Source organism: Amblyraja radiata, chromosome 4, assembly GCF_010909765.2.
Source record: "Amblyraja radiata isolate CabotCenter1 chromosome 4, sAmbRad1.1.pri, whole genome shotgun sequence".
Lineage (NCBI taxonomy): Eukaryota > Metazoa > Chordata > Chondrichthyes > Rajiformes > Rajidae > Amblyraja > Amblyraja radiata.
In genome coordinates this window covers 118,448,018-118,473,065 of record NC_045959.1, presented here as the reverse complement: position 1 = coordinate 118,473,065, position 25,048 = coordinate 118,448,018, and the positions used below count along the sequence as shown (strand labels likewise).

The window sequence follows — 25,048 nt, the reverse complement described above, 5'->3', positions numbered from 1 at the left end:
GAAGGAGTACGTGAAAGCTTTGGAGGAGAGGAGGTTTAGCGGAATGCTGCCTGGATTTGAGGGCAGGAGACAATAGTTGAGTTGAATGGAGTTGAGTTTATTGTCACGTGTACTGAGGTACAGTGAAAAGCTTTTGTTGCCTGCTAACCAATCAGTGGAAAGACAACACATGATTACAATCGAGCCCATTTCACATCAAATGCTGTACTGTTAACTCTTGAGGTTAATTTCTAAAAGCAGAATACGACAGATGTTGGAAATGTCACGTGTGCTGAATTAGGAGAAGACTGTGTCATTGTTTCAATTGACAAAACTCCCCCATTGGGATGGCAGACCTTTAGTTATAGTCACACAACAAAAGCTTTTCACTGCACCACAGTACATGTGATAATAAACTGAAACTGTATAGGAGGGAGATCGATTGTCTGTTTGAATGGAGCCCGAACAACAAACTTGCTCTGAAGAAGGGTCTCGACCCAAAACCCTTCTATCCCGAGATGCGGCCTGTCCCGCTGAGTTTTACTTCAGCATTTTGTGTCAAACTTGCTCTCAATGTCAGTAAATCCAAGGAACTGATTGTTGACTTTGGAAGAATAAAGGCCAAAGATCCAAGTGCCTCTCTTCATCGATATGTCAGTTCGGCAGCGGAAAGAGTCAACAACTTCAGGTTCCTGGGCGTGCATATCTCTGTAGATGTGTTCTGGACCCAGCACATTTATGCAATCATAAAGAAAGACCCTCAATGCCTCCACATCCTTAAAAGATTGAGGAGATTGGGTATGTCGAGGAATATTGCCTTGAACTTCTACAGGTGTATGATGGAGAGCACATTCACTGGTTGCATCACAGCCTGGTTCGGCAACTCAAACTCCCAGGAACGAAGCAGATTACAAATAGTGGTGGACGCTGCCCGGTCCATCATGGGTACTGACTTCCCCACCATCACAGTAATCTATGGGACGCGCTGTCTCAAAGGCAGCCAGCATCATCAGAGACCCACAGCACCCTGGCAACGCTCTCATTTCACGGGCATAGGAGTTTGAAAACATCCAGATTCAGGAATAGCGTTTCCCTACAACCATCAGGCTATTGAACGCTCCAAACTCCTAAACTCCAAACTGCCTTGTTTGTACTAGGGACATTGCGTCTTGTTTTTGCACTATATTGTGTTTAAAAAAATTCGTGAACATCTTGTTTATTATGGTGTCTACTGAGTTTAGGGTTGCCAACTGCCCCGTATTAGTTGGGACATCCCGTATTTTGGGCTAAATTGGTTTGTCCCATATGGGCTAAATTGGTTTAGTATTTTGGGCTAATTTGGTTTGTCCCATATTGTCCCATATGGGACACACCTCAGCACTCGTGAGTAAGGCAAGGCAGCGCCTTTACCACCTCAGGCAATTGAGGAAATTCAGAGTGTCTCCGAGGATCCTCCAGTGCTTCTACGCAGCGGCGGTGGAAAGCATCTTATCCGGGAACATTACCATCTGGTTTGGGAATTGCTCTGCCAAGGACAAGAAGGCTCTGCAGAGAGTAGTGCGTTCGGCCGAACGTACTATGGGAACTTCACTTGCCCCCCTGCAGGAACTATACATCAGGAGGTGCAACTCCAGAGCCAACAATATCATGAGAGACCCCTTCCACCCCTGCAACGGACTGTTCCAGCTGCTACGGTCAGGCAAACGCCTCCGTTGCCATACGGTGAGAACGGAGAGGTTGAGAAGGAGTTTCTTCCCAGAGGCCATTCGGACTGTAAACGCCTATCTCACCAGGGACTAACTCTACTGAACGTTTTTCCTTCCATTATTTATTATGTAAAAGAATATGTGTGTTATGATTGTGTTTATAGTTTGTTTGGTTGTTTGGTTGTTTGTCTTTTGCACAAAAGTCCGCGAGCATTGCCACTTTCATTTCACTGCACATCTCGTATGTGTATGTGACAAATAAACTTGACTTGACTTGTCCCGTATTTGACTGCTACTATTCGGGTCGAGGGGACTGTCGGGTCGCCGTGTTCGGCCCCGCCTCACATATCCCGACGTAGTGCAGCAGCAGCGCCACGCCGTGGCGCCGTCGGCCAGCCCGGCCAGCTGTCCGACCTTCGGACCTTCGCTTACTGCCGACACCACCACCCCTCCTTCTCATGGCCGATCATCGGTTCATGAGTTGGATGGGGCGCCGGACTTTGCGCGAGACATCGCCTGGGCCGAAACTCCTCGAGGGCCTGTCCCCCTGTACGTGTCATCCCGACTATTTTTTTACTCGTGGACAATAGACAATAGACGCAGGAGTAGGCCATTCGGCCCTTTGAGCCAGCACCGCCATTCAATGTGATCATGGCTGATCATCCACAATCGGTACCCCGTTCCTGCCTTCTCCCCATATCCCCTGACTCCGCTATTTTTAAGAACCCTATCTATCTCTCTCTTTCTTGAAAGCATCCAGAGAACCCGCCTCCACCGCCCTCGGAGGCAGAGAATTCCACAGACTCACCACTCTCTGTGAGAAAAAGTGTTTCCTCGGCTCTGTTCTAAATGGCTTACCCCTTATTCTTAAACTGTGGCAGCTGTGGACATTTTTCATCGGGATTACCGACTTACCTGATGCCCCGAGTACTTACGGTTAGCATATCGAGCTGCTACGAAACATCCACGAACACCTACGGCCTCGCTACAAACATTCTGCGAGTTAGAATCGGGGGGAAAACATGGGAGAATTCGTGAATTACCTCGTACAGTGGGACAGGCCCTTCAGCTGGCCCGCCGGCTGGGTTTTGTGTGCAGTCCAGCACCCGGGCCAACTCGTCATTCACCCAGCCACGGCCGAGTCGCCGTCGGGAATTTGTCCCGTATTTTGACCTTTTGTCATTTATTTGAGAGTAGGAAATTTGGCGACCCTAACTGAGTACCATGTTCACATCTGACCCGTCTGAAGAAGGGTCTCGACCCGAAACGTTGCCCATTCCTTCTCTCCAGAGATGCTGCCTGACCCGCTTTTTGTGTCTACCTTCGATTTAAACCAGCATCTGCAGAACCGTGACACTCTGATTCCTGAAATGCCGCCCTTTGAATGCTTGCAGTTGGTCTTGCTGTAAATTTCAAATGTCTAATCAATTCTTTCTTTTTCAGTATGTCCTTTCAGTGTTGAAGTTTACCTATCCAACACTTTTTCAAGGGTACGTATTATTCATGGGTAATATTATCGGATGGGTCATGATTTTTCTATTAAATGTGATTTCTCTTCCAGTTGCTCCAGTTAATCTCTCAACCAGACAGCTGTGCTGAACTACAATCTACCTCTTTGGTAACCCTCGGACTATCCTTGATCACTGGCTTTACCTTGTACTATACATTATTCAGGAAGATTGTTCCCGATGTTGGGGAAGTCCAGAACAAGGGGTCACAGTTTAAGGATAAGTGGGAAATCTTTTAGGACCTAGATGAGAAAAACATTTTTCACACAGAGAGTGGTGAATCTGTGGAATTCTCTGCCACAGAAGGTAGTTGAGGCCAGTTCATTGGCTATATTTAAGAGGGAGTTAGATGGGGCCCTTGTGGCTAAAGGGATCAGGGGGTATGGAGAGAAGGCAGGTACAGGATACTGAGTTGGATGATCAGCCATGATCATATTGAATGGCGGTGCAGGCTCGAAGGGCCGAATGGCCTACTCCTGCACCTAATTTCTATGTTTCTAAAGGGTCTCGACCCCAAACTTCACCCATTTTTTCTCTCCAGAGATGCTGCCTGTCCCATTGAGTTACTCCACCATTTTGTGTCTATCGTCAGTTTAAACCAGCATCTGCAGTTCCTTCCTACACATTCCCTTATCATACATTGTAAATGGCTCGATTGTCATGTATTGTCTTTCTGCTGACTGGTTAGCACGCAACAAAAGCTTTTCACTGTACCTCGGTACACGTGACAATAAACTAAACTACTACTGCTTGTTTTATTTCTTTTTGCAGTTGGCAAACAATTGTGGGAACTGTCTTACTTCAGGTAGCCTGGAAACTAGGATGGGTGGAGCTGAGAAGCAGCTTTCTCTGGTAAGGAACCTGTGGTAACATCATTCACTCGAACTAAAGCGTGTCGAAGGTTTGATTTATTTGCTTAGAATTACCGATTTAAATGTAATCACAATTCAGATTTAAACAGACATTTTATTCCTGTCAAACCACATGGTTGCATCAAACTATTTTCAAGAAGTGGTACAAGATCACCTTGACAAAACTAGAGACACTATTTTGCAGGTACGAGCGTGGAGTTTTAGAGGCTCTGAGATATGCACATGGAAGTGTGCGGAACAGAGCGATATGGATGTGTGAGAAAGAACTGCAGATGCAGGATAAAATCGAAGGTAGACACAAAATGCTGGAGTAACTCAGTGGGTCAGGCAGCATCTATGGAGAGTAAGAATTAAATCTTCTGAAGAAGGGTCGTGACGCAAAACGGCGCCCATTCTTTCTCTCCATAAATGCTGCCTGACCCGCTGAGTTACTCCAGCATTTTGTGTCTACCTTAGAGCAATGTGGATCATGTACAAGCAGATGAGATCAGTTTAACTAGGCATCACTGGGCACAAACATTGTTTCAGTGGTGCTTTATTGTCACATGTGCAAAGTGCGAATGCACAGTGAAATTATTTTCTTCCAAACAGTCCAGTAGAATATCACCGGTTACCAAGTGTACAGAAATAGTCTACTGAGCCCGCAAAAAAGAGGCACCATGTTTCGGCGCCATATTCCAAGCCCAATCTAGTTCTTATGAATGATCCCCGATTCAGGCAAGCCCGAGGCTGCTCGGGCCTCCAGCCATCGCCTTCCTTGGTCAACCAGCAACCAACATTTTGGCTGAAGGACCTGTTCAAGGCAAGTTCACATTTACTGTCACGTGCACCGATTGGGACAGTGACATTTGAGTTACCATACAGACATACGAATAAAAAGAACACAATTCACAGTAGAATTTAACATAAACATCCACCACAGTGGAATCAACGTTTCTCACAGTGATGGAAGGCAATAAACTTCAGTCATCTTCCTCCTTTGTTCACCCTTGGTCGGGACCTTTGAACCCTCCGCAGTCGCTGCTACAGACGGCCCAATGTACAGGCCCTCTCGCCGGGATGATCGGAACACACTCTGCGGCTTGGAGTTTCCGAATCAGCCGCTTCGTGTGCTGCCCTGTTCTATGTTCACTCCCACACAGCTGCCCCGAGCAATAACTTTACTGGAGGTGTCCACATTCTGTAAACAAATTAAAAATAAATCCTGTAATTCAAATATCGTTAGCTACCCACCCCGTAGAACGCAAAGTGCTAGAGTAACTCAGTGGGTCAGTCAGTATCTCTGGAGGACATCAATAGGCAATGTTTTGAGTTTGGACTCTTCTTCAGACTGTTTGAATGGTGCCAGAACAGACTGCCTATCCATAGATGCTGCCTAACCAACTGAGTTACTCCAGCACTTTATGTTTCACTCAAGATGTCAGCATCTGCAGTTCCCATCATCATACGAAGATGTACTTCTGTTTATTTGGAGAGACAATGAGGACATTTGCCATAACTATGATCTGGTGAATATAGAAACGGAAACAATATGATTCATAAACATTTAGATTGATTGGGCAATATTTGATTAAAAAAGTTAAAGTCTAAATGCATTACAGCAGGAACATTTGACTTTTTGTATTAATAATGTAATTTACACTTTGGTAGGTCCGCCAAGATTTCCTGGTTGCCTGGTGTCTTGTTATTTGTTGGCAGTATTTATGCTGGTTCCCGGGCATTATCTAAACTGGTAAGGATGTTTCTTCGTTTTGGGAACTGTAGACGTGTATATCACATTGATGTAATTTACAAATGCTGAAATCTATTGTAACATAGAAAATAGGTGAAGGAGGAGGCCATTCGGCCCTTCGAGCCAGCACCGCCATTCATTGTGATCATGGCTGATCGTCCCCAGTCAATAACCCGTGCCTGCCTTCTCCCCATATCCGTTGATTCCACTAGCCCCTAGAGCTCTATCTAACTCTCTCTTAAATCCATCCAGTGAATTGGCCGCCACTGACCTCTGTGGCAGGGAATTCCACAAGTTCACAACTCTCTGGGTGAAAACGTTTTTTCTCACCTCGGTCTTAAATGGCCTCCCCTTTATTCTAAGACTGTGACCCCTGATTCTAGACTCGCCCAACATTGGGAATTTTTTTTACTGTTTCATAAGACATCGGAGCAGAATTTGGCCATTCGACCTATCGAGTCTGCTCTGCCATTCAGTCATGGCTGATCTATCCCTCTCAACTGCATTCTACTGTCTTTATCCAATAATAACCCCTGACTCCCTTCCTAATCAATAACCTATCAATCTACGTTGTAAAAATGCCCAATGTCGGCCTCCACCGCCATCTGTGGCAATGAATTCCACAGATTCCAGCGAGAGTGGTGGAAGTAGTGTCACTAACAGCTTTTAAGAGGCATCTGTAGAAGCATGGAAGGCCTAGAAGATGTGATTAATATGGATGTTGCCCAATGTTCAGCATGGACATGGTGGGCCGAATGGCCTGTTTCTATGCTTTATGTTCTGAAAACTATACAGTCTATTGGGCCGCTTACAACCCAGCAGTATGAATATTGATTTCTCTATCTTCAAGTAACCCCTGCGTCCCCTCTCCATCCCACCCTCACCCTGGTCTATGCACTCGTTTCACTGTCGTCCTGGCAAGTTTCATTGTCTGTACAACTCATTATCACCTAGCCTGCAGCTAACAATAGCCCGTTTCATTTATCATTGTTAATTTTTGCATATCTTTAATTCATTTCTTCTATATCTCTCAAATCACCGTCTATATCTCTCGTTTCCCTTTCCCCTGCCTCTCAGTCTGAAGAAGGATCTTGACCCGAAAGGTCTCCTGTTCCTTTTATCCAGAGATACTGTCTGACCTGCTGAGTTTAGTTTTAAGTTTCAGTTTATAGATACAGCGCGATAACAGGCCCTTTGGGCCCACCGGTTCCGTGCCGACCAGCGATCCCCGCACATTAACACTATCCTATACCCAATAGGGACAATTTTTACATTTACCAAGCCAATTAACCTACAAATTTGTACATCTTTGGAGTGTGGGAGAAAACCGAAGATCTCGGAGAAAACCCTCGCGGGTCACGGGGAGAACGTACAAACCCCGTACAGACAGCACCCGTAGTCGGGATGGAACCAGGGTCCTCGGCGCTGCATTCAATAGACAATAGGTGCAGGAGTAGGCCATTTGGCCCTTCGAGCCAGCACCGCCTTTCAATGTGATCATGGCTGATCATCCCCAATCAGTACCCTGTTCCTGCCTTCTCCCCATATCCCCCGACTCCGCTATCTTTAAGAGCCCTATCTAGCTCTCTCTTGAAAGTATCCAGAGAACCGGCCTCCACCACCCTCTGAGGCAGAGAATTCCACAGATTCACAACTCTCTGTGAGAAAAAGTGTTTCCTGGTCTCCGTTCTAAATGGCTTACCCCTTATTCTTAAAATTCTGTTGCTACCTTACATTTGCTGTAAGGCAGCAACTCTAGCGCTGCGCCACCGTGCTGCCCTTTTTGTTACACCAGCTTTTTGTGCCTCTTCGATTCCAGCATCTCTGGAAAAGATCAACTTTCTTTTCCTATTGTAAAGTGTATATTGATTAAACACAGTGCGTCTCCTGACATTCTCTGCATTATTTCAACATGTTGAGTTTTGCCAGCAGCATTAGATATATTCTGTTTTTACCTTAGATATTCTTCTTTTCATTTTTTCCATTATCATTCCACAGCTCCGGTATATTTTAAGTTAAATAATTTATCTTGTTGCATCTGTATTTGCTTTCTGTCTTTCCAGCTGTTTTGCATCTGGCCGTGCTCCCCCATTTGTTGGCTGCTGACAAAACTGACAGATCTTTGCATCCTCCTTTGGTTGATTTATCATCTGGGTTTTAAATTAAAATGCGACTAAAATTGTCAGCACTGTAAAAATGTAGTGGTTAGCCAAGGGGTTGCAGAACTCCCTTGGTCCAGATCCTATCGCTATCCTTCATAAATTCCTATTTCAATCCTTCAATTCATAAAAATACCAATAGGTGGAGTTCCAAGTCAAGAGTCCACAGTGTTTTACTGGCATGTGTCCCAGATAGAACAATGAAATTCTTACTTGCTGCGGCACAACAGAATGTGTAAACATAGTACACTGTAAACAATATGATAAACGAGAGAGAAAGAAAAAGTTCAGCATGTTTATACACACACACACACACACGCACACACGCACGCGCGCACACACACACACACGTCTTCCAGTCTGTGCAAATTTTAGTTTAGATTAGTTCATATTCAGTTTACAGACACAGCAAGGAAATAGCCCGAGTCCTCGCCGACCAGCGATCCCGTATGCTAGCACCAACTTCAACAGGGAGTTAGATTTACCTCTTGGGTCTAAAGGAATCAAGGGATATGGGGAAAAAGCAGCAACGGGGTACTGATTTTAGATGATCAGCCATGATCATATTGAATGGCGGTGCTGGCTCGAAGGGCCGATTGGCCTACTCCTACTCCTACACCTATTTTTCTATGTTTCTATCCTACACACACACTAGGGACAATTTACAATTTTTACCAAAGCCAAATCGACCTACAAACCTGTACGTCTTTGGAGTGTGGGTGTAAACCAGTGCACCTGGAGTCCATACAGGGTGACCATACAAACTCCTCACAGACAGTACCCATAGTCAGGATGGAACCCGGGTCTCAGGCACTGTAAGGCAGCAACTCTACTGCTGCGCCATTGTGCTGCCCTAAAATAACAATAGCATGGACCTACTTAAGGTAACTTAATAGTATGTGAAACTATATGAACTATTATGAACTTGCGAAACTATCCAAATAAATTTAAAGTCCTTTTCAAACTGGATAGCGATGAAGGGATGATGGTGTGGACAATTGTATGATTAATTATAATCACTGGATAAAAGTTATTTATCCTGAAGAAATGTTTGGGAATGGCTTGGTTAAAAGTCACATCTCTCTGAAATGAAGCACAACAAAAAATTATTCTCACATTTTTCTGTTCCACACTTTTTTTCTCACTATTTAAAATCCAAATGTAATATCACCTGCGATTTGTCCCGGACCAGCCACATCAAACCTCTGGCCAAGAAAATGCATCAACGCCTCTACTTCCTTAAGGGCCTGTCCCACTTTCAGGAGTTATTCACAAAATCTCCCGAGTTTTCCCCTTCATTCAAACTCGCAGAATGTTAGTAACGAGTCCGTAGGAGTCTGTGGACATATCGTAGCGGCTCGTTATGCCAGCCGTAACTACTCGGGGCATCAGGTAAGTCGGGACTCTTTTTCCAGCCTGATAAAGAATGTCCACGAGTGAACAAATAGCCCTGAGTACCTACGGCTGGCAGAACGAGCCGCTACGATATATCCACGGACTCCTACGGACCCGTTACGAACATTCTGCGAGTTTGAATCAAGGGGAAAACTCGGAAGAATTTGTGAATAACTCGGGAAAGTGGGACAGGCCCTTTAGAAGGTTTAGGAAGTTCGGCATGTCCCCAACAATCCTCACCAACTTGGGCAGAGTTACATCACAGCTTGGTTTGGGAACAGCTCCATGCAAGACCGCAAGAAATTGAAGGGATTTGTGGACATAGCTCAGACCATCACACAAACCAACCTCCCTTCAATTAACTTAATCTACACCTCACGCTGCCTTGGCAAGGCCACCAGCATCATCAAGGACTGGTTTAACCCCAGTCACTCCCTCTTGTCCCCCTCCCATCAGGCAAGAGGTACAGAAGTTTGAAAACGCACACCTCCAGATCTCCAGCAGTTAACAGGCCACTGAACTGTCCTCTCTCCAGCTAGAGAGCAGTCCTGACCTCCCATCTACCTCATTGGAGACCTGTGAACTATGTTTGATCAGACTTTATCTTGCACTAAATGTTGTGCCTTTTGTCCTGTATCTGTGCCCTGTGGACGGCTTGATTGTAATCATGTACGGCCTTTTGTTTGATTGTGTACTAATCAAACAAAACCTTTCCCTGTACATGGTACATGTGACAATAATAAACTAAACTAAATATAGAAGGTAGACAAAAATGCTGGAGAAACTCAGCGGGTGAGGCAGCATCTATGGAGAGAGGGAGTAGGTGACGTTTTGGGTTACAATACAATACAATACGGTTTTATTCATCACATTGCACATAAAGTGCAAGTGAAATGAATTTGTCAGCAGCGGTACAATGATAAAGAACACACAAACACAATAAAAAATTTAACACAAACATCCACCACAGCATTCATCACTATGGTGGAAGGCACAAAAATTGGTCAGTCCTCCTCCATTTTTCCCCGGTGGTGGGGACCTCAACCCTCCGCAGCCATCGCTGCGGGCGTCCAGATGGTAAAAGGACAAGGGAAAAGTCAACGTAAGTCCAGATTCGGCTCTTCCCCACCGGAGACCGCGGCTTCAGGCTGGTGTAGGCCGCAGGCCGGCGGTCGAGATTTAAAGTTCGCGCCGCAGCCAGAAGCACCGCAGACTGCAGGGCCGGCAGTCGAAGCTCCCTTCTTCAGAATAGGTGACGTTTCGGGTCGAGACCCTTCTTCAGACTGATGTGGGGGTTTGAGTGGGGGGGGCTTCATCAGTCTGAAGAAGGGTCGCGACCCGAAGCGTCACCTATTATGAAGTTGCCTCACCCACTGAGTTTCTCCAGCATTTTTGTCTACCTTCGATTTTTCCAGCATCTGCAGTTCTTTCCTAAACTAAATATAGAGCTGACTTTATATTTGTTTAGACATTTTTATTTATTCACTGTTTGAGACTTGCTGGTAGTGGCAGTAGTAGAATTCTGGCAGTGATGACTTTGATCATTTCATTAATTGCTGTTACTTGTGTCTCCCAGCCGATTCCATTCTTCCTCCTGCTGCAGACTGCATCTGATGTTGCTGGTAACATTACCCTGAAAATCGTCACAAAAGAGGTACTGATTAAAAATGGTAGCATTGGGAGGGTGTAATTTGTAATCTTTCAAATGGACAGCAAATACCAAGAAAAAGTCAACTCCATTTTACAATGGATTATAACGTTTTCTTTTATCCACCACCCTCCCCTAATATATTAGATTGTTTTGTAATGTTGAACTTTCAATTCCTGACTGAGAGCTCTTTTGTATTTCAAGAGTGTGCTGATTAAAGATAAATAAACTGTTATGGACAATAGACAATAGGTGCAGGAGTAGATAAGGGACAAGAGACATTTATTTGTCACATGTATGAATTGGTACAGAGAAATGTGTGGTCATAGAGCCATACGAATAGAAAAGAGCACAGAACCCGATAGTCTATAACATAGACATCCCCACACAGCGGAATCAAAGTTTCCCACTGTGAGGGAAGGCACCAAAGTTCAGTCATCCTCCTCTGTTGTCCATTCGGCCCTTCGAGCCAGCACCGCCATTCAATGTGATCATGGCTGATCATCCACAATCAGGACCCCGTTCCTGCCTTCTCCCCATATCCCCTGACTCTGCTATTTTTAAAAGCCTTATCTAGCTCAACTCCTGTTATCGAGATTTAATGGAAGCATAAGCAACATTTTCACTCGGAGGACGGTGGGTATATGTGGGTAACTCAAAGTCAATGTCCCCAGTATCGAGGCTCTTATTACACATGCATCAGTTCCGTTCAGTGGACAAGCCATGTAGCTTATATCCTGACAATAGACTTTCGAAATTCAACTCCACCACAGCAAGAGATGACCAGATGGTCATAATAAATCATGCAAAGTTGTTTGTAAAGTCTCCCTTAAAAAAAATTGTGAAGTGCCCACGACCATGTTGGAGTCTGTGCCCCGGTGAGTTTAGTTTAGAAGGATGAGAGGGAATCTAATTGAAATATATAAGATTATTAAGGGTTTGGACACGCTAGAGGCAGGAAACATGTTCCCGATGTTGGGGGAGTCCAGAACCAGGTCACAGTTTAAGAATAAGGAGTAAGCCATTTAGAACGGAGACGAGGTAACACTTTTTCTCACAGAGAGTGGTGAGTCTGTGGAATTCTCTGCCTCAGAGGGCAGAGGGTGGAGGCCGGTTCTCCGGATGCTTTCAAGAGAGAGTCAGATAGGGCTCTTAAAAATAGCGGAGTCAGGGGATATGGGGAGAAGGCAGGAACGGGGTACTGATTGGGGATAATCAGCCATGATCACATTGAATGGCGGTGCTGGCTCGAAGGGCCAAATGGCCTACTCCTGCACCTATTGTCTATTGTCACTCATGATAATGAAGCACATGCCCAGTATCTGGAAGAAATAAACTAATCTCCAATACAGTCCAAGCATACTTGCCTTATCAGGTAGCTCGTATCCACCGATCTAGAATCTAGCATTATCGGCCATAAAATGATGAAGGGTCTGAGCTACTCCAGCATTTTGTGTCTATCTTCGATTTAAACCAGCATCTGCAGTTCCTTCCTACACATCATTATCAGCCATCTCGGAAACCACACAATCACAATAGAGCTGAGGCTCTATAAGGCGCTGGTCAGGCCGCATTTGGAGTATTGTGGAGAATTGTGGGACCCACATCCGAGGAAGGATGACACAAAAAGCTGGAGTCACTCAGCGGGACAGGCAGCATCTCTGGAGAGAAGGAATGGATGACATTTCGGGACGAGACCCTTCTTCAGACTGTGCTAAGGATGTGCTGGCTCTGGAGAGGGTCCAGAGGAGAATGATCCCAGGAATGAGTGGGTTAACATATGATGAGCATTTAACGGCACTGGCCCTGTACTCGCTGGAGTTTAGAAGGATGAGGAGGGACCTTATTGAAACTTCACCGAATAGTGAAAGGCTTGGATAGAGTGGGTGTAAAGAGGATATTTCCACTAGTGGGAGAGTCTGGGACCAGACGTAATAGCCTCAGAATTAATGGGATGTTACTTTAAGAAGGTGAGGAAGAATTTCTTTAGCTGGATTTATTGCCACAAAAAGCTGTTGAAGCCAAGTCAATGGATATTTTTAACGCAGAAATAGATAGATTCTTGATTGGCGTGGTGTCAGGGGTTATGGGGTGAAGGCAGGAGAATGGGGTAAGGGGGGAGAGATAGATCAGCCATGATTGAATGGTGTAGTAGACTTGATGGGCAGAATGGCCTAATTCTGCTCCTATCACTGATGAACGTGAATTAATTCAGCCTCTGATCCAAGAAACTGCCTACAAAGATGTTACCTTCCCTATATGTAAAGATGTGTTGCAATGAGCAAATAAATGTCCCTTGTATGGAGTTGCTTCATTGTGACATTTAAATGTAAGATGTGGTACCTGGAACTTAATCCTCTCGTACCGATGAATATGAATTGCCCTGATCATGAGGACTCGTGCCTAGGTTAGATTTGAACCAGGATCTTTCCTCTGGTAGGAGAATCTAAAACTTGGGGTGAGTGGTTTAAAAGAAGGGGTCACCCATATTAGAGGGTTTAGAGAGAGATACAGCATGGAAACATCCCTTCAGCCCATCGAGTAAACGCCGATCATCATTCACACTGTGATGGTGCATGCCGACCATCATTCACACTAGTTCTATGTTATCTCACTTTCTCATCCCTTCCCTGCACACCAGGGGCGACTTGCAGAGGACAATTAACCTACAGACCCGCACGTCTTTGCGATGTGAGAGGAGAACAGGGGCACCCACGCAGTCACCGGCAGAATGTGCACACGCGCACGCATATACACACACACACACACACACACACGCACACACACACACGCGCGAACACGCACACACGCGTACACGTACACGCGCACACACACGTACACGCGCGCACACACATACACGCGCACACATACGTACACGCACAAGTACACGCACACACACGTACATGCACGTACACACAAGCATACACACGTACACGCACACGTACACACACATACATACACGCACACACACACACAAGCATACACACGTACACGCACACACACGTATACACACGTACACACGTACACACGTACACACGTACACACACACACACACACACACACACACACACACACACACACACACACACACACACACACACACACACACACACACACACACACACACATACTTCAAGAGTCAAGAGTGTTTTATTGTTATACGTCTTGCAGCTTAGTTTAGAGACACAGTGCAGAATTAAGCCCTTCGGCCCACTGAGTCCGTGCCGACCAGCGATCCACGTAACCTAACACTCCTACAGTTTCTTCCCAGCTGTTATCAGCTGAACCATCCTACCGCAATCACAGGGCAGTCCTGAACTACTATCTACCACATTCTGTGACCCTCGGACTATCTTTAAGAAGGAACTGCCGATGCTGGAAAAATCGAAATGCTGGAGAAACCCAGCTGGTGAGGCAGCATCTATGGAGCGAAGGAATAGGTGACGATTCGGGTGGAGACCCTTCTTCAGACGCATTAGATGAGATAGTACTGTAGCATCAGCATCAATTTTTACCAAGCCAAATAGCCTACAGACCTGCATGTCTTTGGAGTGTGGGAGGAAATCTGAGCTCCTGGGGAATCACCACGCAGGTCACGGGGAGAAGGTGCACCGTGCCGCCGTGCCCTGAAATGAAACAACGATATTCTTAATTAGTTTATGTAGATTGACTATAGCATGTTAGCCAATTAGAATGCTTAGTAATTATAACCCCGCCTAATTATAACATTCATAGTGTAAGATCCTTCCCACTGTCTGGCAGTGTGAACGTGTGATGAGCTGCTTAGTAGTTAATGACCTGAACAGTAAAGATGTTTGTGTTTCAACCTGTGTCAGTTTGAAATCTTTACATGGTGTCAGAAGTGGGATGACAACATCACGTATACTGAGATACAGAGAAAAGATTTTTGTTGCGTGCTATCCAGTCAGCAAAAACACTACATGATTACAATCAAGCCGTCCACATTGTACAGATATTGGATAAAGGGAATAACGTTTAGTGCAAGGTAAAGTCCAATTAAATGACTCCAATTAGATAGATCGCGGTCAGAACCTGAAATCAAACATAAAGCAGTAGTTGGAAACAGTGAGGGAATGGGTTTAGATTAGATAGCTACAAAATGCTGCAGTAACTCTGGAGGCAGCATCTCTGTAGAGAAGGATTAGGTGACGTTTCATAGAGACATAGAAAATAGGTGCATCAGTAGGCCATTTGGCCCTTCGAGCTAGCACCACCATTCAATATGATCATCGCTGATCATCCAAAATCAGTACCCTGTTCCTCCTTTTTCCCCATATCTCTTGATTGCGTTAGCCCGAAGAGCTGAATCTAACTCTCTCGTGAAAACATCCAGTGAATCAGCTTCCACTGCCTTCTGTGGCAGAGAATTCCACAGATTCACAACTCTCTGGGTGAATTTTGTTCCTCATCTCAGTCCTAAATGGCTGACCCCTTATTCTTAAACTGTGGCCCCTGGTTCTGGACTCCCCCAACATGGAGAACATGTTTCCTGCATCTATACTGTCCAATCCCTTAAGAATTTTATATGTGTCTATAAGATGCATTTTATATGTTTCTACAAGTTTCGGGTTGAGACCCTTCTTTAGACACATTAGATGAGATAGTACTGTAGCATCAGCATCACCATTGGCATAGTGTTAAGGCCCTATCCCACTTTCCCGAATTACTCACGAACTCTCCCGAGTTTTCCCCTTGATTCGAACTAGGGGAATGTCGGGGAATAATAATAATAATAATAAATTTTATTTAATGGGCGCCTTTCAGACATCTCAAGGACACCTTACATAGTAATCGGAGTAAAAACATATAATCGGAATAGAACAGGTAAAAAAGACATCACAGAGACACAAATTAAAAACAGAATTCAATCCAAAAACAGAAAATCAAAAACACAGTGTGAAGAGGGAGCAGCGGCAGCCAAAGCGCGCCAGCGTCCACTCTCTCTTCACGGCAGCCATCTTGGACACAGACTTACAGGATTACAATTGGACAAAAAAATCATCCCCCCACAGTGGATAGCACTGTGGAGGAAGGCACAATGTCCAGTCCCTACCCCATGTTCACCCCAAAGTCAGGCCTATTGAGGCCACCGCAATTGCCTCTATGGAGGCCCGATGTCCCTGGCCGTTCTCACCGGGTGGTCTTGCCCCGGCGTCGGGAGAGTCCTCTCGGCGGCTGGGCCACCTGGAACGGCCGCTTCCTGGTTGGAGCCCGCGGCTGCCGAAGCCGACAAGGCCGCGCCGGTTTGGAGCTCCCAGGCTCCCGATGAAAAAGTCGGCGCCGTCTTTTCGGACTGCCGCCTCTCCGCTCCGCCGCCTCTCCGCACCGCCGCCTCTCCGCACCGCCGCCTCTCCACACGGAATGTCGGTAGCGAGCTCGTAGGAGTCCGTAGATGTTTCGTAGAGGCTTGTAATGCCAGCCGTAGGAACTCGGGGCATCAGGTAAGTCAGGACATTTTTTCAACGTTGAAAAATGTCCACGAGTTTAAAAAAATAGCCCCGAGTACCTACGAACGGCTATTACCGTAGTTCTCCGAGTTCGAATCAAGGGGAAAACTCGAGAGAGTTCGTGAGTTACTCGGGAAAGTGGGACAGGGCCTTTAGTTTTCCTCCTGAGCCTGAAGTTCTATGTTTTTCATTTCTGCATGTGCGGTTTTATTTACATTGTTGTAATTACAAATTGTCTCTTCTTTTACACAGAAGCTGTCCTGCACTAAAATCAGCAGGTAATTATGTTTCTGTTCCATTGTTTATATATTGCCATTCAAATGATTTGAACTTGGGCGTCACGGTGGCACAGCGGTAGAGTTGCTGCCTCAGAGCACCAGAGACCTGCGTTTGATCTTGACTACAGGTGCTGTCTGTACGGGGTTTGTACGTTCTCCCTGGGATCTGCCGTTAGCGTTATGAGCCGCTAAGAGACGTGGGTTTTCTCCAGGATCTCTGGTTTCCTCCCACATCTCAAAGTTGTGCAGGTTTAAAGGTTAATTGGCCTCTGTAAATTGTCCCTGGTGTGTAGGATAAAACTAGTGTACAGGGGATCGTTGGTCGACGCAGACTTGGTAGGCCGAAGGGCTTGTTTCCGCGCTGTATCTCTAAACTAAAACTAAATTTACCAGATGCTAAGTTTGCAGACAGCACTAAGGAATGGTGAGAAATTTGAACTTATTTTCGCCAATGTGGAGGAGTCACTGTGGTGGATGTTTATGTTAAAATGTATTTTGTGTGTTGCGTTGCTTTTTATTTGTATGACTGACTTGGCAAATGAAACTCCTCATATGTTGCAAAACATACTTGGCTAATAAAGTATTAGTGTGATTGTGAATGTGATAGTGAAGATGGCTGTCAGAAATTGCAGCAATATCGTAATCGGTTGGGCTGGCGGGCTGAGGAATGGTTCATGGGGTTTAATACAGAGAAGTGCGAGGTGTTGCAACTTGTGCAGGCATAGCATGGCGGGTTTGACCAACACAGTGAATGGCAGGGCTCGAAGGCACACCTTGTGCTTTGGGTTAAGGACAGAAAATGATCATTGTAAGGACTTCCATCGCAAACACTGGCAGACCAGGTGGGGGAGACTAAATCTGCTGCTTGTACTGAGAGTCTAACAAAGCTCAAATATATTTAATTATGCCATCAAAGATTATCCAGAAGTCTACACCAAGAAACTTCCTAAGTTGCTTGTCTGTTAGCAAAGTAGGTTCACAAGGTTAATTCCCGGGATGGCGGGACTGTCATATGCTGAGAGAATGGAGCGGCTGGGCTTGTATACTCTGGAGTTTAGAAGGATGAGAGGTCATCTCATTGAAACATATAAGATTATTAAGGGTTTTGACACGCTAGAGGCAAGAAACATGTTCCCGATGTTGGGGGAGTCCAGAACCAGGGGCCACAGTTTAAGAATAAGGGGTAAGCCATTAAGAACGGAGATGAGGAAACACTTTTTCACACAGAGAGTTGTTTTACTCTCATTATATTTTTGCCTTCTATCAACAACCTGTTGTGAGTGTGGAATTCTCTGCCTCTGAGGGCGGTGGAGGCAGGTTTTCTGGACACTTTCAAGAGAGAGCTAGATAGGGCTCTGAAAGGTAGCGGAGTCAGGGGATATGGGGAGAAGGCAGAGAACTGGGTACTGATTGTGGATGATCAGCCATGATCACATTGAATGGCAGTGCTGCCTCGAAGGGTGGAATGACCGACTCCTGCACCTATTGTCTATTGTCTATTATCTGTAGGCTAGCATCTTTGGATAGGGAAGATAAAACCTGTTTTCTCAAAGTGGAAATATCAAAGAGCAGAGGTAGATTAAAGGGTCAGTGTTTTAAGGAGATGTGTTGGAGCAACTTTTTTTACACAGAGTGTGGTAGTGGCCTTGAACGCACTGCCAGCTAAACCTATTCAGTCATACATTCATACATCACTAAGATTGATGTTCTTTCGATTAGATGTAACCGCAATTGAAATTTGCTAATTTATTCTTTTGGTTCCTTTCCTTTTAGCACGCTGATGATTTTCGCAGCTTCTGCTACGTTGATGTTGACCATCATTGAGGTCAGTGATTGTGTCGGTTCTCGGCACATATTTTACCTAGTCGGCATATTTTGATTTTGTATTAAAATATGCAGATGTGTTCCCATCAGATAATGTATCATTAAACTTTTTCTGCTGCGTTTTGAGCTGTGTGATAATGCTCTGATTTTCATAAGTTCATAAGTGATAGGTGCAGAATTAGGCCATTCGGCCCATCAAGTCTACTCCGCCATTCAATCATGGCTGTTCTATCTCTCCCTCCTAACCCCATTCTCCTGCCTTCTCCCCATAACCCCTGACACCCGTACTAATCAGGAATCTATCTATCTCTCCAATAAAAATATCCATTGACTTGGGCTCCACTGCCTTCTGTGGCAATGATTTCTACAGATTCACCACCCTCTGACCAAAGAAATGTCCCCTCATCTCCTTCCTAAAGGAATGCCCTTTAATTCTGAGGCTGTGCCCTCTGGTCCTAGATTCCCCCACTAGTGGAAACATCCTCTCCACATCCACTCTATCCAGGGCTTTCACAATTCGGTACGCTTTAATAAGGTTGCCCCCTCATCCTTCTAAACTAAACAGCGAGTACAGGCCTAGTGCCATCAAAGAGTTAGATTTAGTTCTTAGGGCTAAGAAAATCAAGGGATATGGGGAAATAGCAGGAACGGGGCACAGATTTTGGATGATCAGCCATGATCATATTGAATGGCAGCGCTGGCTCGAAGGGCCGAATGGCCTACTCCTGCACCTATTTTCTATGTTTCTATCGTACGTTAACTCACTCATTCCTGGGATCATTCTTGTAAACCTGCTCTGGACCCTCTCCAGAGCCAGCACATCCTTCCTCAGACATGGGGCCCAAAAACTGTCAATATTCCAAATGCGGCCTGACCAGCGCCTTATAGAGCCTCAGCATTACATCCCTGGTGTTGTATTCTAGTCCTCTCAAAATAACTGCTACCATTGCGTTTGCCTTACTACTGATTCGACTTGCAAATTAATAGCCCTGTCCCACGGTACGAGTTCATTCCAAGAGCTCTCCCGAGTTTGCCCTGATTCGAACTCGGAGATTTACGGTAATGGCCACTCGTCGGTACTCGGGGCTCTCGTGGACATTTTTCAACATGTTGAAAAATCTTCACAAGTCTTCCCGAGCTTACCTGCCGTTAGCGCTAAGAGACGTCCCCGAGCTCCGACGTACCCGCTACGTGCATTCCCCGTGCTTACCACGAGTTTGATTTTTATTTAAACTCTGGAGAGCTCTTGGAATGAACTCGTACCGTGGGACAGGGCTTTAACTTTTTGGGAATCCTGCACTGGATCCCAACTCCCTTTGCACCTTCGATTTCTAGATTCTCTCCCCATTTAGAAAATAGTCTACTATTCCTAAAATTCCAATTTTAAAAGGAAATGGCACGTTTGTATTTAGTACAGAAGTATTGGAGTGTGGGAGATAGGTCTTCATGCAGATATATTGATGTGCAATACTTTCAGGGTGGCAATCTGTGTACATTTTCAGACCGAAGAAGGGTCTCGACCCGAAACGTCATCAATCCCTTCCCTCCATAGATGCTGCCTCATCCGCTGAGTTTCTCCAGCATTTTGTGTCTACCTCCGATTTTACCAGCATCTGCAGTTCTTTCTTAAATGTTGACAAAAGTGCTGGAGAAACTCAGCGGGTGCGGCAGCATAGAAACATAGAAACATAGAAAATAAGTGCAGGAGTAGGCCATTCGGCCCTTCGAGCCTGCACCGCCATTCAATATGATCATGGCTGATCATCCAACTCAGTATCGCATCCCTGCCTTCTCTCCATACCCCCTGATCCCTTTAGCCACAAGGGCCACATCTAACTCCCTCTTAAATATAGCCAATGAACAGGCCTCAACTACCTTCTGTGGCAGAGAATTCCACAGATTCACCACTCTCTGTCTAAAAAATGATTTTCTCATCTCGGTCCTAAAATACTTCCCTCTTATCCTTAAACTGTGACCCCTTGTTCTGGACTTCCCCAACATCGGGAACAATCTTCCTGCATCTAGCCTTTCCAACCTCTTAAGAATTTTGTACGTTTCTATAAGATCTCCCCTCAATCTTCTAAATTCTAGTGAGTACAAGCCGAGTCTATCCAGTCTTTCTTCATATGAAAGTCCTGCCATCCCAGGAATCAGTCTGGTGAACCTTCTCTGTACTCCCTCTATGGCAAGAATGCCTTTCCTCAGATTAGGAGACCAAAACTGTACGCAATGCTCCAGGTGTGGTCTCACCAAGACCCTGTACAACTGCAGTAGAACCTCCCTGCTCTTATACTCAAATCCTTTTGCTATGAATGCTAACATACCATTTGCTTTCTTCACTGCCTGCTGCACCTGCATGCCTACTTTCAATGACTGGTGTACCATGACACCCAGGTCTCGTTGCATCTCCCCTTTTCCTAATCGGCCACCATTCAGATAATAGTCTACTTTCCTGTTTTTGCCACCAAAGTTGATAACCTCACATTTATCCACATTATACTGCATCTGCCATGCATTTGCCCACTCAGCCAACCTATCCAAGTCACCTTGCAGCCTCCTAGCATCCTCCTCACAGCTAACACTGCCCCCCAGCTTCGTGTCATCCGCAAACTTGGAGATGTTGCATTCAATTCCCTCATCCAGATCATTAATTCAATTCCCTCATCCAGATCATTAAACAGCATCTATGGAGCGAAGGAAATAGGTAACGTTTCGGGCCGCAACCCATCTTCAGACTGGTGGGGGGGGGGGGGGGGGGGGGGGGGGGGGGGGGAAGAAGAAAGGAAGAGGAGGAGCCAGAGGGTTGAGGGAGATGTGAGGAGACAATAAGGGCTACCGGAAATTGGAGAAGTCAATGTTTATGCCACTAGGGTGCAGACTGCCCAAGCGGAATATGAGGTGCTGCTCCTCCAATTTACGGTGGTGTTCTTAAAGATCAGATTCAAACTTTATAGTCATTGTGCAGTGTACAAGTACAGAGACAACGAAATGCAGTAGACCACTAAAAGGTTTGTAGGTCAATTTGGCTTGGATAAAAATTGTCCCTAGTGTGTAGGATAGTGCTGGTGTACGGGGTGATCGCTTGTCGGCGTGGACTCGGTAACTGAAGTGCCTGTTTCCACGTTGTATCTTGAAACTGAACGAAACCTATTAGCAATGTTATCCCGATGCAATACAGGGTCTTGGTGAGACCACACCTGGAGTATTGCGTACAGTTTTGGTCTCCTAATCTGAGGAAAGACATTCTTGCCATAGAGGGAGTACAGAGAAGGTTCACCAGACTGATTACTAGGATGACAGGACTTTCATATGAAGAAAGACTGGATAGACTCGGCTTGTACTCGCTAGAATTTAGAAGATTGAGGGGGGATCTTATAGAAACTTACAAAATTCTTAAGGGGTTGGACAGGCTAGATGCAGGAAGATTATTCCCGATGTTGGGGAAGTCCAGAACAAGGGGTCACAGTTTAAGGATAAGAGGGAAATCTTTTAGGACTGAGATGAGAAAATCATTTTTCACACAGAGAGTGGTGAATCTGTGGAATTCTCTGCCACAGAAGGTAGTTGAGGCCAGTTCATTGGCTATATTTAAGAGGGAGTTAGATGTGGCCCTTGTGGCTAAAGGGATCAGGGGGTATGGAGAGAAGGCAGGGATGGGATACTGAGTTGGATGATCAGCCATGATCATATCGAATGGCAGTGCAGGCTCGAAGGGCCGAATGGCCTACTCCTGCACCTATTTTCTATGTTTCTTTGTTTCTATGCAATACAATTCCCTTGATTGATGACTTAAATTGTATTTGGTAATCTGAGGTGAGAACGGTTGAGCTTAATTGGCAATATATTAATATTAATAGCCGTGCAGTCTGAAGTAATTGCTTTGTGGTTTTGCAGTGGTATGTCATGTATCTTTAATCTGCTCTCTCCATGTGACTAGAGTACAGTGTGTGGGCAATTACACAAGGGAAGCTGTATCTTGTTACATTGGACAGCCGCAAGCCTCTACACGTAGGTGCTAATTACAGACTATTTAAAGCCAAAATGTTTGTAATCAGGCCTCAAAACCATGGCTCATAATTATAACCATATAACCATATAACAATTACAGCACGGAAACAGGCCGTCTCGGCCCTTCTAGTCCGTGCCGAACACATACTCTCACCTAGTCCCATCTACTTGCCCTCAGACCATAACCCTCCATTCCTTTCCCATCCATATACCTATCCAATTTATTTTTAAATGATAAAATCGAACCTGCCTCCACCACTTCCACTGGAAGCTCATTCCACACAGCTACCACTCTCTGAGTAAAGAAGTTCCCCCTCATGTTACCCCTAAACTTCTGTCCCTTAATTCTGAAGTCATGTCCTCTTGTTTGAATCTTCCCTACTCTCAATAATAATAATGGGGTCAAGGAAAGAGCGTTCACGTCGCGGCCCTGTTTCCACCAATCTTTCCACCACCACGCACAAGAAGCACAAGAAGCAACAAGACAGACCCCGTCCCTTTTCATCTGTGCATTAATTGCCTCATACTGTGTTTTGTATTGAATTCTGTCTTTACTTTGTGTACTAGTCATGTCTCTACTATTTATTTCATTCCCCTTACATGTTTTTCCTCTACATGCTCAATTTTTGTAAGGTGTCCTTGAGACTCTTGAAAGGCGCCCATAAATAAAATGCGCCCATAAATAAATATTATTATTATTATTATTATTGTATGCAGATGCCGAGAAGTGTGTTCAGCTCCGACTGAACAACTTCTAATCTTGTGTGTGGACTCGATAATAATAATAATAATAATAATAATAATAATAATAATAATAATAATAATAATAATAATAATAATAATAATAATAATAATAATAATACATTTTATATATGGGCGCCTTTCAGAGTCTCAAGGACACCTTACAAAAATTTAGCAAGTAGAGGAAAAACATGTAAGCGGAATGAAATAAATAGTAGATACATGACTAGTACACAAATTAAAGACAGAATTCAATTCAAAACACAATTTGAGGCAATTCAAGCACAGATGAAAAGGGAGGGGGACGTGGGGCTAAGGATAGGCAGAGGTGAAGAGATGGGTCTTGAGGCGGGACTCGAAGATGGTGAGGGACACGGAATTGCGGATCAGTTGGGGGAGGGAGTTCCAGAGCCTGGGAGCTGCCCTGGAGAAGGCTCTGTCCCTAAAACTGCGGAGGTTGGATTTGTGGATGGAGAGGAGACCGGCTGATGTGGATCTGAGGGACCGTGAGGGTTGGTAGGGGGAGAGAAGGTCAGTGAGATATGTGGGGGCCAGATGGTGGAGGGCTTTGTAGGTGAGGACCAGGATTTTGTAGGTGATCCGGTGGGAGATGGGAAGCCAGTGAAGTTGTTTGAGGACTGGAGTGATGTGATGCCAGGATTTGGTGTGGGTGATGAGTCGGGCGGCTGCGTTCTGGACCAGTTGGAGTCGGTTGATGTAGGTGGAGCTGATGCCAAGGAGAAGTGAGTTGCAGTAGTCCAGTCGGGAGGAGATGAAGGCATGGATGAGTCTTTCAGCAGCGGGAGGTGTGAGAGAGGGTCTGATTTTGGCGATGTTGCGGAGGTGAAAGAAGGAGGTTTTAATGACATGGCGGATGTGAGGCTCAAGGGAGAGGGTGGAATCAAAGATCACGCCAAGGTTGCGGGCCTGGGGAGATGGGGAGACAGTGGTGCCGTCGATGGTGAGAGTGGGGTTATTGATTTTGCTGAGTGTGGTTTTGGAGCCTATGAGGAGGAATTCTGTTTTATAGATACACTAAATATTATTCCCTTTATTACTGTAAGGTAAAGTCCGATTAAAACGTCGCCTATTTCCTTCGCTCCATAGATGCTGCTGCACCCGCTGAGTTTCCCCAGCAATTTTGTGTACCTCCGATTAAAGATAGACTGATAGTCTAATTGCTCTCTGGTTGCGGTAAGGGCCTGTCCCACTTGCCGATTATTTTCGGCGACTGCCGGCATCATTGACTGACGTATCAGGTCACGGGAAAATACACGGCGTGATGACGTATTGACGCGCGGCGTTTGTCCAAGTGTCGCAACATATTTTTGTCGCCGCTGCATTTTGGATGTTCAAAATCTTTTGGCGACACTGATATGGCGAATAAATCACCAAGTGGGACACAGGCGCAGTAGGATGATTAAGTACAACGAGATCTGGGGCTCCTTGTTCATCAGTCACTGAAAGTAAGCATGCAGGTACAGCAGGCAGTGAAGAAAGCGAATGGCATGTTGGTCTTTATAACAAGAGGAGTTGAGTATAGGAGCAAAGAGGTCCTCCTGCAGTTGTACAGGGCCCTAGTGAGACCACACATGGAGTATTGTGTACAGTTTTTGTCTCCAAATTTGAGGAAGTTGCATTCTTGCTATTGAGGGAGTGCAGCGTAGGTTTACAAGGTTAATTCCTGGGATGACTGGACTGCCATATGTTGAAAGAATGGAGCAACTGGG

The 25,048-nt window shown here is 45.3% G+C and overlaps 1 protein-coding gene across 1 annotated transcript in view; it reads left to right on the top strand.

Annotated features, from left to right (window-relative positions):
* The window catches only part of tmem241 (transmembrane protein 241), a 120,429-nt gene that overhangs the window by 2,893 nt on the left and 92,488 nt on the right, over nucleotides 1-25,048 (top strand). Inside the window, exons 2-7 of the mRNA XM_033020422.1 lie at nucleotides 3,129-3,175; nucleotides 3,965-4,045; nucleotides 5,716-5,797; nucleotides 10,928-11,005; nucleotides 16,720-16,745; nucleotides 18,519-18,570. Of these exons, the coding sequence (XP_032876313.1) occupies nucleotides 3,129-3,175; nucleotides 3,965-4,045; nucleotides 5,716-5,797; nucleotides 10,928-11,005; nucleotides 16,720-16,745; nucleotides 18,519-18,570 (366 nt within the window). The remainder of the gene's footprint in view (nucleotides 1-3,128; nucleotides 3,176-3,964; nucleotides 4,046-5,715; nucleotides 5,798-10,927; nucleotides 11,006-16,719; nucleotides 16,746-18,518; nucleotides 18,571-25,048) is intronic.